Source organism: Epinephelus fuscoguttatus, linkage group LG1, assembly GCF_011397635.1.
Source record: "Epinephelus fuscoguttatus linkage group LG1, E.fuscoguttatus.final_Chr_v1".
Taxonomy (NCBI): Eukaryota; Metazoa; Chordata; class Actinopteri; order Perciformes; family Serranidae; genus Epinephelus; species Epinephelus fuscoguttatus.
The window spans coordinates 52,053,119-52,067,150 of NC_064752.1; the positions used below are offsets into that span (position 1 = coordinate 52,053,119).

The 14,032-nt window shown below is 40.2% G+C and overlaps 1 protein-coding gene across 2 annotated transcripts in view; it reads left to right on the top strand.

Moving 5' to 3' along the window:
• Positions 1 to 1,162: 1,162 nt before the first annotated feature.
• The window catches only part of LOC125885493 (uncharacterized), an 84,544-nt gene continuing 71,674 nt past the window's right edge, over positions 1,163 to 14,032 (top strand). For both annotated transcript variants that reach the window (XM_049571045.1, XM_049571064.1), the window contains exons 1-2: positions 1,163 to 1,332; positions 5,919 to 6,200. In XM_049571045.1, coding sequence (XP_049427002.1) covers positions 1,284 to 1,332; positions 5,919 to 6,200 — 331 coding nt within the window. In that variant the 5' untranslated portion in view covers positions 1,163 to 1,283. The remainder of the gene's footprint in view (positions 1,333 to 5,918; positions 6,201 to 14,032) is intronic.

Below are 14,032 nucleotides of genomic sequence, written 5' to 3' on the forward strand. Positions count from 1 at the left end.
TAGATTTTCTGCAATTTTAAATTAGTTGGAAAACACATTTTTGACATGCCCTCCTGAATTGTAGGCCTGATTAGTACCAAATGTTCTGTGGATCATCATTACTTATCAAAAAATTTCAAAAACGTGTTTATCTCATTGCGTTTTGAAGATATTAACTAGGGAATTTTAGAGAGGGCAGGGCTCAGCACATAAATAGGTGTACCTTCATAACTGTTGAGCTGGGCGCTTTGTCCAAAGATCGCTAAGCTCTTTGGGTATTTTTAACAAAGCAACTGAAATATGTCCCCAAAATGTTTCTGCCATTTGAATAATGGAGGGTTACAGCAATACTGCAGAAGTGTGTGGCCTGGCAGAGATTTGGTTATAAATTAATAAATGTTTGTCCGAGTATTATAAAACCCGTTATCTTTAAAGTAGATGCACAAAAAGAAAAATAATAAAAACTTTTGTGTTGTTATTTTTATATGTCTATAATACACTGATGTATACCGCTTTTGATCTGGGAACTTTTTGGGGTCAGACAAAATTGTCTGGTGAGAGTAAATAGAAGAAATGCTAGCATACTTCTTTTATTTTTGTGGGTTTAGAGCTGTCTGAATCCATTGAAATAACAGTTAGGCTTTGTTGGCTTTGTTTTATAAGTATACAGATCACTTAAATGGCAGAGATAAAGATCAATGTCAGGCTTAAATGCAGTGAATAATGCCATGAGTTTTCACACGGCCAATTCTATATAGCAGAACAGTTAAACCAAACCTTAATTACAGTGGCAGAATATCAGAAAAGTTTCATAAATCTCTAATGTAACTTTTAAAGATTTGTAAGAGTTTTGGAAGGTATTGACAATTATGTCAGTTTATGTCTGAACAAAAATATGAATTTGTATAATTCTAGAAGGCAATAACACACGACACATTTTTATCAATTTTTGTCTTGGACATGTGTTTTTGAGCATTTGCTAACATGATTGATACTTTTTAGGGAAGAGGATAGTCTCAGTCTGGAGGACTTTTTGTAGTATTTTTAGGCCTAATATGATTGCATCACTTCAAGTGAATTCTAACCTTCATGTCCTCCTTCATCTGTGTGGTTAACCACAACTTTCCACTTAGGCAACAAGTTTGACTGGGTTTCCTGCTCAACTCAGTAGCTGCATGGAGTGTTTACTTTTGAGAGGATGTAGATAATACTTAGACTTAAAAAGCACAAGAATCGCAAAGACTTTCCTTAATGCACTGAACTAAATATTGATCATTACAGAGTCTGGATTTGCAAGATACGAAATGAACAGCTGTGCTGTGAAACTCATTTTTCTGTTCCTTACTGTAGAGGGTAAGTAATTTTGAACTTACTTTTTCATTAAAACACTTTGGTGTCATCCATGTCATGGTAATTCTCAGTGCTATATTGTAGGCAACTGGACAAACTCAAGCAAGTCCAGTTATAGTATTTATTCTGTCACACTGCCACATCAATTCTGACATCCATGATAAAGGGACAATCTCAGTTTTCATTTTAAATGGGTTAGACAAATTCAGATGCTTCCGCTGAGGAGATAATCTCTTAATACCATTAGTACCTTTTTCTTGCTTCTTCCAGAGATATTGGATAGCAGAAAGGAAGCTTGTTTGCACTAAATGGAGATGCAAATTGTTCTAGATCCATGAATTAGTTTGCTGCTTCACAAATCTTCTTGTACTGTGACAGCTAGATTTTCTTTTCATGTCATGTATTCCACTGGCCATTATCACTCTGTCTCTTCCATATCACAAGATCTTAAACTTGTGTAATGTTTTTAACAATGTTATTTTGGGCCATATTATACTGAGCATTTTGAAGGAACGGCAACACATGATCTTACATGTCAGAGGCTATTTGTTAGGGTTTAGACCAGCATCATCCCTGCTATTTTGCAATTTTGCATATCTTAACTAAAATTATAGCCTGAAGCCAAGGGTTCAAGCCCTGTCAGCCAGCAGCAGGTAGCACCTCTGTTGGCTGCAACAAGCAGGTTTTCGACTTCACAAGGCTGATCAAAGTCACTTCAGCTGGGAAGCATTTGCAAATAATTTCCAGTTCATGGCATGAATGAATAAAAATGACAAACCAACTCAAAAACAGGGTTTAAACCCTTCAGGCTTGAACCCTAATTATCATACCGTAAACTAAGCTGATGTGCCAGTAAATGTGCCCAGGCTACCTATACATTAGTTTACACATACACTACACACTCTTTAATAATTTGCACACATTTACAGGCAGTAACGGAGTCTTTTCACTTTTGAGTTGTTAAAACACAGCATTTGTAATATTTTATCATTTCCTATTTGTCATTTTCTTTTAACCCAACTAAAATGCCACCAAAGAACATTTTCCTTGTTGTTCAGAACAGAGGCATTTACTATTTTATATTTCCCTGCCCAGCGCTGCTCTGCTTTCAACTGCTGTTGAATGACTCAAACCTAATATGTACATCAAGAATCATTGCCTTGCAATTATCCTCTTTTTTCTCATTACTTCCCACTCCTTGTCTCTATCCCGTGTCTTCAATAAATCTAATTTCTCACAGAACAGTATGACTATGTTTCTTCACTGTTCATGCAAAGCTTACACCACTGGGACTGTTTCCGTCTTTCTCTACTCCTCCCTCCCAGTGAGCATGTTGGTTTGTAACTTTAAGGCTGTTATCAGTTTTGACTGATCATTCTCAAATGTGACAACGCTGATGCCTTGTGGTTTAAGTGAACACCAATTGACATATTGTCTGCCTCTCCCTACATCTGTGGATGTGTAATTAAGATATATATTACTTAGGTTCAGCTGCTGTGTTATGTTTTCTGTCCATAAACAAGTTAACATGATTTCCATTTGTGAGGATAGGATTGCCTTTTAATGCCTCATTTTTTTATTTATTTGTTTTTGCGCCATATTCAATGACTAATCCGAGTTTATGGGTAAGCATAACAAATAAGTTAAGTTAAATTTTCAGTGTCCTGCACACATTGTCCTCTGTGCTCTGTGAACTTCCTCTGCATGCACTCTCTCGATTGAATATGACCTCTAAGAAAATGTTTTCTGCCAGTGACCTTGTGTCACAGCGTTTGACAGTGAAAGTGAAAGAGAGAAGAATGTGTCTGAGACGTAAGATAATGTTGAGGAGGAAAATCACATAGGAAAGAAGCAAGCACTCTCAAAATAAATCCACTCAACAGGTGCACGGCCAAAAGCAGCAGAAAAAAGAAAGAAAAGAAGCCAGCACTCACAAATGTCCTTTTGGTAAATTTAATAAACCAACTTGGGTGGCGTTACCAGAAACACAGACGTTATGAAGAAACGTCTGTGTTTCTGGTGACGCCACCCAAGAAACGTCTGTGTTTCTGGTGACGCCACCCAAGTTGGTTTATTAAATTTACCAAAAGGACATTTGTGAATGTTGAGGAGGACCATAATTATGAGGTATCCTCCTCTGATGAGAATACGACTTTTAGTACTGATCCTCCTGTTGTCTCTCAACCACCAGCAGACATGTTACCTTCCAAGAATGGGAAGTTATTATGGTCCCGCTCCCCACTTGAACGACAGAGGAGAGTTAGTAACGGACCTGGGAAATGGACCTGCACTTGTATAGCCTTTCTAGGCATCTGACCCCCCCAAAGTGCTTTTTACACTTTGAGTCACATTCACCCATTCACCCACACATTAACACACTGGTGGCCGAGGTCACCATACAAAGTGTCACCTGCTACTCAGTTTTTAACACACTCACACATTTGGGGTTCAGTATCTTGCTTAAGGATACTTCCACATGCAGACTGGAGGAGAATCCAACAGCTAATCTCCCGATTAGTGGACAGCCCACTCTACCTCTGAGTCACAGCCGCCCTTAGTGCTGCTAACTTATCAAAACAGTTCCAGGCCCCACAAGATATGCGGTCAGCCATGATAAAGACATGAAGTCAGCATTTGAGCTCTTTGTTACACCATCAATTAGTAAATTTTAAATGGACTTGCACCTACAGAGTGCCTTTCTAGTCTTCCGACTGCTCAAAGTGCTTTTACCCTATGAGTCACATTCGCCCATTCACACAGACATTCACACACTGGTGGCTGAGACTACCCTACAAGGTGCAAAGCACAAGGTTGATGTTCTGAGGATTTCAGTTAAATTACATTTTATTTATAAAGCCCAATATCACAAATCACAATTTGCCTCAGAAGGCTTTATAGCATACGATATCCCTCTGTCCTTCGGACCCTCACAGGGTCATAAGGAAAAACTCCCCCCCAAAAAACCCTTTAAATGTAGTAAAATTGTTTTCCTTTCCAAATGTTACAAATAACAAAAAAAAAAAAAGAAATAATAGAGACAATAATAATAATAATAATAATATAATAGATAAAATAGAAATATATTAATGTATTAATATAATAGAAATAATATAAATCCTTTAAAACCCGATGGAAATCTCTCTTTCCAATTTTAGGTCAATCGGTGAGATTATATGGGAATTTGTATATTTTTTCCATAGTCAAATAATGGGTATTCTGGATTTATAAGGAAGTGGATGGAGGGTTATGTTTTATGGCTTTTTAGGTAGTCAACAAATAAACATTGTGATGGAAAATATGGTATTTGACCTTATTTTTGTCTTGCTATGATGTATGATGTATATTGCTCAGTTTACCCCTACTGTGACAGCAGTGAGAAATACAACAGAGGCCTGATGGGAATAGGGTTAAAGGGAGGTTCCCACAACAAGTGTCCTTGCTAGCCTCAAGAGATGTTGTGTCTTAGGGATGTCAAACCACCTGAGCGCCATATATTTTGACTTTTGTGTTATGGGAATTATACAGGTAGCACTGACTCTTGAAACTGTTCATTTACTGTAATTTTGCCACCACAACATTAAGTACCTGAGTCATAACCTTGGGTAACAATTTTCAATAAAATCATTTTAAAATTGCTGGGGTCAAACTGACACCAAGGATAAACAATGTTAGTAAATTTGAGCATGAGGGTTAAAAATACCTTTCATGCAGTTTTTATGGAGTTATTACCCCATGAAGTTAGTTTGATCAAGTCCATTCCTCTATCTTGGCAGCTGGTGTAGCAGGCAGAGTCTGTGAAAAATGTGTATCTCTGTCACATTACTTCAATACAGTTGTAATTGAATCATATTAATACATGGGTACTTCAAATTTCTCGCTGCTGAGAGAGCTTAAAGTTGGCTGTGGAGACTTCCTCTTTGGTAGGGGTTTCAAGATACCACTCAGCTTTACTGGCAACAGTGAAGCTTTATGCCAGGGCCCCAACAGGTTAATCTGGCCATGACAAAGTCACTTGAAGCATGAGACAAAATGCATAATCAAGGCAGATATAATTTTTCCTCAAAACATATCTGACAAAGTAAATTAGAACCCAAATAAAATTTGTGGGAGACAGTATTGGTTATTGGTGGAGAGGCTCCTGTCAGTTGTGGTGCTCTTACTTGCTCCACTACCACATACCTACAAATTTTAATTCCCCATTGTATCTGATACCAGTACCCTTTGTAAATTAAGAAAGTTAAACATGCCTCCATTGCATAATCTTGCAAAGCACCGGTCGGTAAAGATAGAGTCATTAATCTTGTCATCCTCCTACATCTGATAAGGAATGGAAAGTTTTGAGTGCTACTGTTGTGTCAGACGTCAGGCTTTCCATGTCAGCTACAAGCCAGTACACTCAGCAGATAATGGAGAGAGAGCGTGGTAGTTTGATAAAAATGCTTTCCGAGCCTTTGGTAGAGAGCTGAAAAAAAGTGGGGTGAGCATGGAGGGCAAAGACAAACATATATGCAGACTAGAAGACATGAATTTCAAACTCAGACTATCATCTGTGTCCACAACAGTAATATCTATGTAACTTGTCATTCCAGGTACTTGGGGTTCAGAGCTAACCATCAATGCAAGGAAGAATGCTTCAGTAACACTTGTCTGTTCCAGCAGAGAGAACTTAGGGTTGTGTTACTGCCCTTCTTTCCCTCGGAATTGCCCAAAGTGTACAGATGTAATACCACTGGCCAGTTCTTTTAAAACCTATAAAGAAGAGAGATATTTTAAGATGTTTGGACTCAAGTGCAGTAACTCAGGACTGTATGCATGCTTCAGTTCATCAGGCCCAAGACTTGGAAAAAAGTACAGAATAAATGTGCTTGAAGGTAAGTCCTACATCACTAGATGCTATTACTGCACTGTTAGCACAGATGGTTTTCAGAATAAGTGATTTTGTTTGCAAGACAGAAGTTCTTTGATCACTCAGAGCCTTCAAACTAATTGATTGGTAACTTGAACTGCTCTGCCTGGAGCTGAAATAACATGCCCCCAGAGATACAGTGTCCTGCAATTTTAGGGCATGAGCGCCATGCGGTGCAGGGACCCTATTGAAATCCAAGGGATTTTTATTCTTCTTTCTCCAAATGACTCACATTTTGAGAGGCTTAGCATACTCAAAAACTCATAAAACTTTGCACACACATCACATCTGGTAAAATATTTGATATTTTTGGGGTCTTATGCTCAGGTGCAAAAAAATGGCTCAGTAGCAACCCCTATGAGGCAGCTTTCGAAGCTAGTTTCACCAACATGTAAGGAACTTGATAGTTACATGTAATTCCAGTATACATGGTCCAATCTGCCCCAAACTTCACGATTGATGACTGTCCCTCCCTTAACACATCTAATGCCATTAATTAGTCAATGTTATAGCGCCTCCTACGGGCAACAGGAAATGTTATGTTGTATATTTTGATGTACATCTCTTACAAAGTTGACCAGATCCACCTCAAATTTGGCCAAAACAGCCATAAGACCTTGATTGTGCTTTATTGTACAAACTGTGTGTTTTCATCAAAAGGCATTATTATTGGAACAAATTTTATGCATTGCCCTTTGATTCTTCAGCAACAGCAGTTTTCTTTATAACATCAGAGACACTGAACACATCAGCAAGGCAACAATTTGTCAGACTGTCAGAAAATGACTCTGTCTCTGAAAAGACTTGCCTTTTTTGTGATTTTCCCAAGGCATAAATCAGAAAGGATCATCAGATAGGAATTCCACAGAATGGCAGGTTTTGTGTTAACAAGAAATGAATCTATGTAGATACATTATGAAATGGTTTATGAATACTTTTCATATATTTAAAGATTAAGTAGTGTAATTGGCTGCATCCTCACACTGTTTAGCTGCTGCTGCCCTATTATTCTTTTTTTTCTGAAGACAGTTTGAAGTCCACATTTGCAGTCATTAAAATCTCCAATTCAGTAGGGGTGAAATAAGCGGCTCTGCTTTTAACTTCCCATTCTGCCATTAAAATCATGTCATCTGCATTCCATTGATGATGGCTTTTGGTGCTCACCAATACCCCAGGCTGAACATACTCAGAGTTGGTTGAGTTAATTCTGATCATAGTCCAGGGGCCAAGGGGGGTAATTTTCACAAATTGGTATCACTTAAAAGGGACCAAACAATTTTGGTATTTTTGACTTCCTCTATGTCTCTAGTTTACATTTTGGTATGATAGACCTGCCTATGTAGTAGCTTAATAAAAAATTTTGGATGATCTTTGGGTCCTCCCCAAAATTGAAAATAGTCAAAATTGAGGCTTCTCCAAAAGGGACAGTGTCTGCCTTATCACATGAATCTTGGGAAATAATTATCAGAATGTCACCAAATTTGGACTGAATGTTCACAGACAATTGTTGCACACAATGCAGCAAAGATTTTATCAGTACCTTGCTCCTTTTAAAAAATGTATACAGCTAAACACACATGAATCATAGGCGGACATGGAATAAGGAATGAAAAATCCAAAAGGCATGTATATATGTGTTTGCCATTATTAATGTAAATAAGCCAATCACCCCAAAATTGCATTTATATGTGCCAAAGAAGGCCATCTTATCATAAAAGTAGGTTATTAGATTATTCACCTCACCATCTGATGTCACCAGCCCCTGACAGGTAACTAGTGCAGCCAGAACTTCAAACAGACAAATAGAATGGGGCCCTATTAGTCCAGGGGCTAAAGGGATCATTTTCACAACTTGATAGGCTTCTATCACCCACGGGGACCAAACAATTTTGGCATTTTTTATCTCTCTACAGGTCTCTAGTTTATATTTTGGTATGATAGCCCTGCCTATCTAGTAGCTTAATTATAGTTATCACTCTGTGAACAAACTTACACCCGTGTAGGCAAAACACTACAAATAGGGTGACAAAATAACTAGATATCCCCATGTAACATGCCCAGTTGATCACTCATATTAAGACAAGTATTTTTTGTATTACAAATTTTCTGAAATATTTTATTTAAATATGTACCAATTTTGTTAATGACGACAATCACAAGGAGGGGAAATTGATTACGCAGTTACTGTGCTAACACTCAGTGTTAGTGCCTACTAGCACTCAGAGCTGCCCAGGTGCTATTTGACCCATAAGTAGGAGGCAAAGAGAGTGCTACCGCTTGCCTAAGGCGGACTCCCAGGCCAGCAGAGGGAAGGAGGTGCCTTATTTCTCCATTGTAGGCCGTCCTAAAATATGGGGGGGCCACGTGCTGCCCTCATCCTAACTAACACTACACTGAAATTGAATATCAGCGGAGAGCATGGAGACACAGCAATGGCAGACTTCAAATCAGGTGGAGAAAAGACAGGAGCTGTGGCTGGTGAGTCCTTAAAACAGAGGGAGAGATGGCATCAGGCAGAGCACAGAGATAATGTCAACACTAGGAACACTAATTAGAATTTAGACCAACTAGAGCCGTAATATAGTAGAGCATTTAACATCATTCTTCATCCACATCACTATCATTCAGCTCCGGAAAACATTCCAACTCATTTGCCTGGTTGCTACAGGTTTGTAGTTCACACATATCTGTGCAATGCAGACCACTTTGCAGGCATGGCCATTCTGAAAGTTTACATGTTCTTGAGCAGGAGCATGATAGTAGGTCCAATACAGCCTCTGGTGCAGACATACCTCGCATCCACTCAGTGGCCAGATCCCCATCATGGATCTTCCATCCATGATCCTTTGGATTTGGTACACTTGGTTTGCACTCCAGACTCCTCCGCCAGATAGCAGCCTGATAGTTTGCTCATAAGGCATGCATGTAGAGACAATCTTCACAAGGTGGAAGCTGACTGGAGTCTATTTCTCCACGCCTTGCACAAAATAGCTGGTAGCAAAGCGTGTTAACTTTAGTTCTGTTTGTGGAAGGCAGGTACATCTGACATGTGAAATAGGTCATCTGAGACCCCCCAGGAGCTTCCCAATTCTGAATGTGTCTTGGCAGGTCTTGTTAGTCTTCAGTTTTTCAAATATGGCTGACTTTCCATGGCCACTGAAAGTGCTAACTGTATAGGAAGCTGTTTGGGCACAACAATACAGACCAGTGAGCAGTGATAACTAACATGTCTTTGGGGTCATCAGGTGGGAACCTCCTTTCACCAAGAGGCTAGACGGTGATCTCTGGCATCCCAGAGACATTCCCCTAATGCCAGGTCTCACTGCTCCCCGCGCAAACCCAGCAACCTCCTTTACCTTACTTACACATGGCTTTTTCAGCCCAAACAGCACTGCCACCTTCAACAAACCCAGGCTCCGTACATGCGAACTCCAGGTAGAGACAGTGCTGATACTACCTATCCTAGCACATTCACCATACTCTGTTTCACACATTACATAGCATAACTCCAATATAACCTAAAGTTAAAGGAGATAGAGAAGATAAACTCCCAGGATCAGCAAACACACTCACCTTGTAGCATGGTCTCAAACAAAAAGGATTCAAATAGGCCACTCCCACACTTAAATAACCCTCTTCTTCCTGCATTTTCTCCTGAGAGGACTGATTGGTGGATCTCTCCACCTGATCTCAAGGAGTTATGTACCCTGCTTAGTAGTTTCCCCTGGTGGCCCCTAACTGACATTATCCCTCCTCATCCAAATCCTCTGACTAGCTCTGGCTGCTTCATCTGACATTTCCTTCACTGTCTTTCTCAAACTCTGTCCCCGCACTCCGAGTTCCCCCAGGAGCGAGACAGCTGATCTTGCTATGAATCCCCTACATCCCACTTCCACTGGACAAATCCTAGTTTTCCATCCTTGCTGCTCAGCTTTTTTCTTTCATAGACTTCTTCCACTGAGTCTTCCCAAGGAACTGTCAGCTCAATGAAATAAACTATACGTTGACTCACTGATCACAACACTATGTCAGGCCTCTGCTTGGTACAAACTATTTCCTGGGGAACAACAAGTATTCCCCCTAAATCTACTTGCATTTTCCAATCACAAGCACCTTCTAGGCGGCCACACTTTTGCCTCCTTACTAACTTATCCCTTCTGTATTTCTCCCCCTCACGGACAAACTGAATTGCTAAACTCCGATTCTTAAAACCCTCTGAATTTACCTGTCTTCATTTCCCTTTGATGCCTGCAGCTAAACTTTTCAACACCTGGTTATGTCGCCATGTATATCGGCCTTATGACAAGCTAACTTCACAGCCTGACAAAATATGCTTTAAGGTTGCGGTACCTGAACACAATGGGCATGACGGGTCCCCATTTACCCACAGTTTTAGGTTCTGGGGGGTTGGTAACACATTGTATGTAGCCCCTACCAGGAATCTAATACGATTCTCCACAGGTCCCTCCAACGAAGCTTCCTCTTCTCTACACTTTCCCAATTCAACCACTGTCCCTGCTTAGCCTGGGCCACTACCTTTGCACCCCTTAATATCTCCTCCTGTCTACATGTCTGTTCCACAACCAGCTTTCTTTTATATTTGAGACCTGCTTTATTCCATACCGGTTTGCCTGAGCCAAGCCCCAGGCCTCCCCGACCAAACTGAACATTACCTACAATCTCTGCATGCCTAAGAGCTGCCTGTGACTCCTGAACTGCCGATCTTGGGTTCCACTTCCTCCCCTTGGTTGGAGTTAGAACCACACTCCTAACTAGAAGTCTTGTCAGCTGTAATAAATAAAAAAACAAACATTATCTCTTACTTACATTTCCAGTGTACAGGTAGGCACCCAACCCACGTATGTATTTTTCCAAAAAGTAAAAGCTGAATACATGCCCAATAGTTCAAGGTCTTCTGACTCTTTAAAAGTTGACATGGTGTCTCTAGCTCAAAGTATGAGGGACAAGAAGAGGTTGAAAGCTGATGAGTTTTGAAGAGGATTTGAAGATTTTCCAATTTCCTTCCTTTCACACTAATTAGACTGCCACCAGAGCGCCACCTATTGGCCGATTTGCACCCAATTTTGCACAAACCCTCATCGGGCCATGGAACACAATCAGCAAAAGTGTTGTGGTAATCAGACTGTATTTGGTCAAGATATGAAAGACTGTCTGTTTTGAAAACAATGTGCAGGAATTTTTTGTTTTATATTTTGGCCGTTTTTTGGACGATCAAAATTCTTTTAACAAATTTTTGTCAGGAGGGTCCACAGATGCTACATGCAAAGTTTGGTGCAAATCGGTCAAATCGCCTAGGAGGAGTTCGAAAAAGTACGTTTTTCATTTGTCATGATTTAGCGAATGGTAAGTTACCGCGAAAGTGGGCGTGGCTTACACCACACAATTCAGCTGAATTTAGAGAACACGTAAATATAAGGTTTAACAATGTTCGACATATTATGTGGGAGTTATTAGCCAAAAACGCTTTTGCATTGAAAATAGCGCCACCTGCTGATCATTTTTGATGTGTGAGTTACAGGGGCCAGTCTATACCACCCCTATCAATTTTATTTCCATGAGTGTTATGGTGTTGGCACAGTGCCAAATATTAAATTAGACGGCCACCAGAGCGCCACCTAGTGGCGGATTGGTAAGTCCTTCATCAGATATCCTCAGGAGGGCATTGACAATAATTATACCAAGTTTAGTTTTAATCCGCCCAACCGATGTTGAGATATAAAATACTTCAATTTAAAGAGCGCCACCTTGTGGCCATCACCCAAAATTTTGCACAGAGCCTCAGGGGCTCATGATGAAGTAGGAAACTGAGTTTCATGTTATTCGTACGCACCAATGTGGAGATATGCAACACTTCCTGTTTAGAACAAAATCTGCAGGAAGTTGTTATTTAATAACTTGAGTATTCTTTGGAATATCAAAATTCTTTTAATAAATTTTTGTCAGAAGAGTCCACAGATGCTGTGTGCAAAGTTTCGTGCAAATCGGTGAAATTGCCTAGGAGGAGTTTGAAAAAGTAGGCTTGCAACATTTTGCGAATTTGCGAAGAAAAAACGGGAGGCGGAAATGGGCGTGGCCTATATCACGAGATTCAGCACAATTCACTGAATGCGTGGATATAAGGTTTTTGAATGTGTGACAAAGTGTATGGGAGTTATGAGCCAAAATGCACTTTCCTTAATAATAGCGCCACCTAGTGGTGGAAATTCAGGAGGACAATAGATTATAAATTTTTTTGCCAGGTGTGACTTATATTCCAAGCTTGGTGAGTTTTGGGGTATGTTCAGGCAGTGAAAAATGCTATCATATGGGTGGAAGAAAAAAAAAAACATATATATCTATTATATATATATATATATATATATATATATATATATATATAAATAATCGGGAGAAAAACAATAGGGACCTCGCAGGTCTCCTACTTGGGCCCTAACTACCACGTGCTTAATCCCAGATAACAAGAGCTCTGTCCTGACCTTGGTACATTTAAATTCCTCTGTTAAACTAGATACTGGCAGCTGAAGTATCCCTTTTCCACACGGTGCAACACTACTTAGGCACCTAGGAGCGCCCAACCACTTCCTAATATAGCTCTGATTTATCTATTCTATCCAATCCTGCAGCCACATCTTTCCTAAATTTCACCACCTGTTCCTCATCATTCAACTCCACATTGTACCACCTACCTAAGCTCTTTACTGACTTTTCCCTAATTGTTGGGATTCCTCATCATCTATGACAAACTTCCTGTCACTTAACTTCCCTCTACGTATTGAGATGCTTCTAGACTTACTAGGCTTGATCTTCATGCTGGCCCACTTGAGGTTCTTATTTACCTTCTCTAGTAGCCTCTTTGTACATGGCATTGTTGTGGTCATCAGTGTCATGTCATCCATGTAAGCCCTAACTGGTGGAAGATGCAACCCGTTCTGCCGTCTCTCCCCACCTACCACCCACTTAGAAGCCCTGATGATTACTTCCATCACCATAGCAAATGCTAATGGAGAAATTGTGCTCCCTGCCATGATGCCTATTTCTAGCCTCTGCCATCCTGTTGTGAAACCTGCCGTTCTTAGACACAACCTAATATCCTGAAAATATGCTTTCACTAAGTTAACAACTACCTGTGGCACTTTGAAGTAGTCAAACGCACTCCAAATGAGGCTACGCGGCATTGAACCAAACGCATTTGCGAGATCTAAAAATATTACATGCAGGTCCCTTTTTTTAATCTTCGCTGCCTGAATCTGGTGCCAGATCATGCTAGTATGCTCTAAACACCCTGCAAAACCTGGTATTCCTGCCTTCTGCACCATAGTATCTATTAAGCTAGTCCTTTCTAAGTAGCTAGCTAGTCTCTGCATTACTACACTAAAGAAAATCTTCCCCTCCACATTCAAGAGAGAAATCATCCGGAATTGGCTAAGGTCCACAGACTCCTTCTCCTTAGGAATGAGGACACCCCCTGCCCTACACCATGCTCTTCGGATAATTTGTTTCTCCCAAACTATTCTTAGCTGTTTCCACAACAATTTAAGGATATCAGGTGCACTTTTACAAACCCCACTAGGCCCTGGGGCCGAAGAAGCCTTTGCACGCCTGACCACCTCCTGAACTACCCTCCACCTAGGTGGCCTGACATCCATGTCATGTTGTATCCCTCCTAATGGAGGGATATCCGGTGGAAAACCTACTATCCTATTCTTCTCTAAATCTGAATATATATTTCTCAAATATTCTTCAACCTCTAGCCTTTCTGCTTTAAGCTACCCTCCC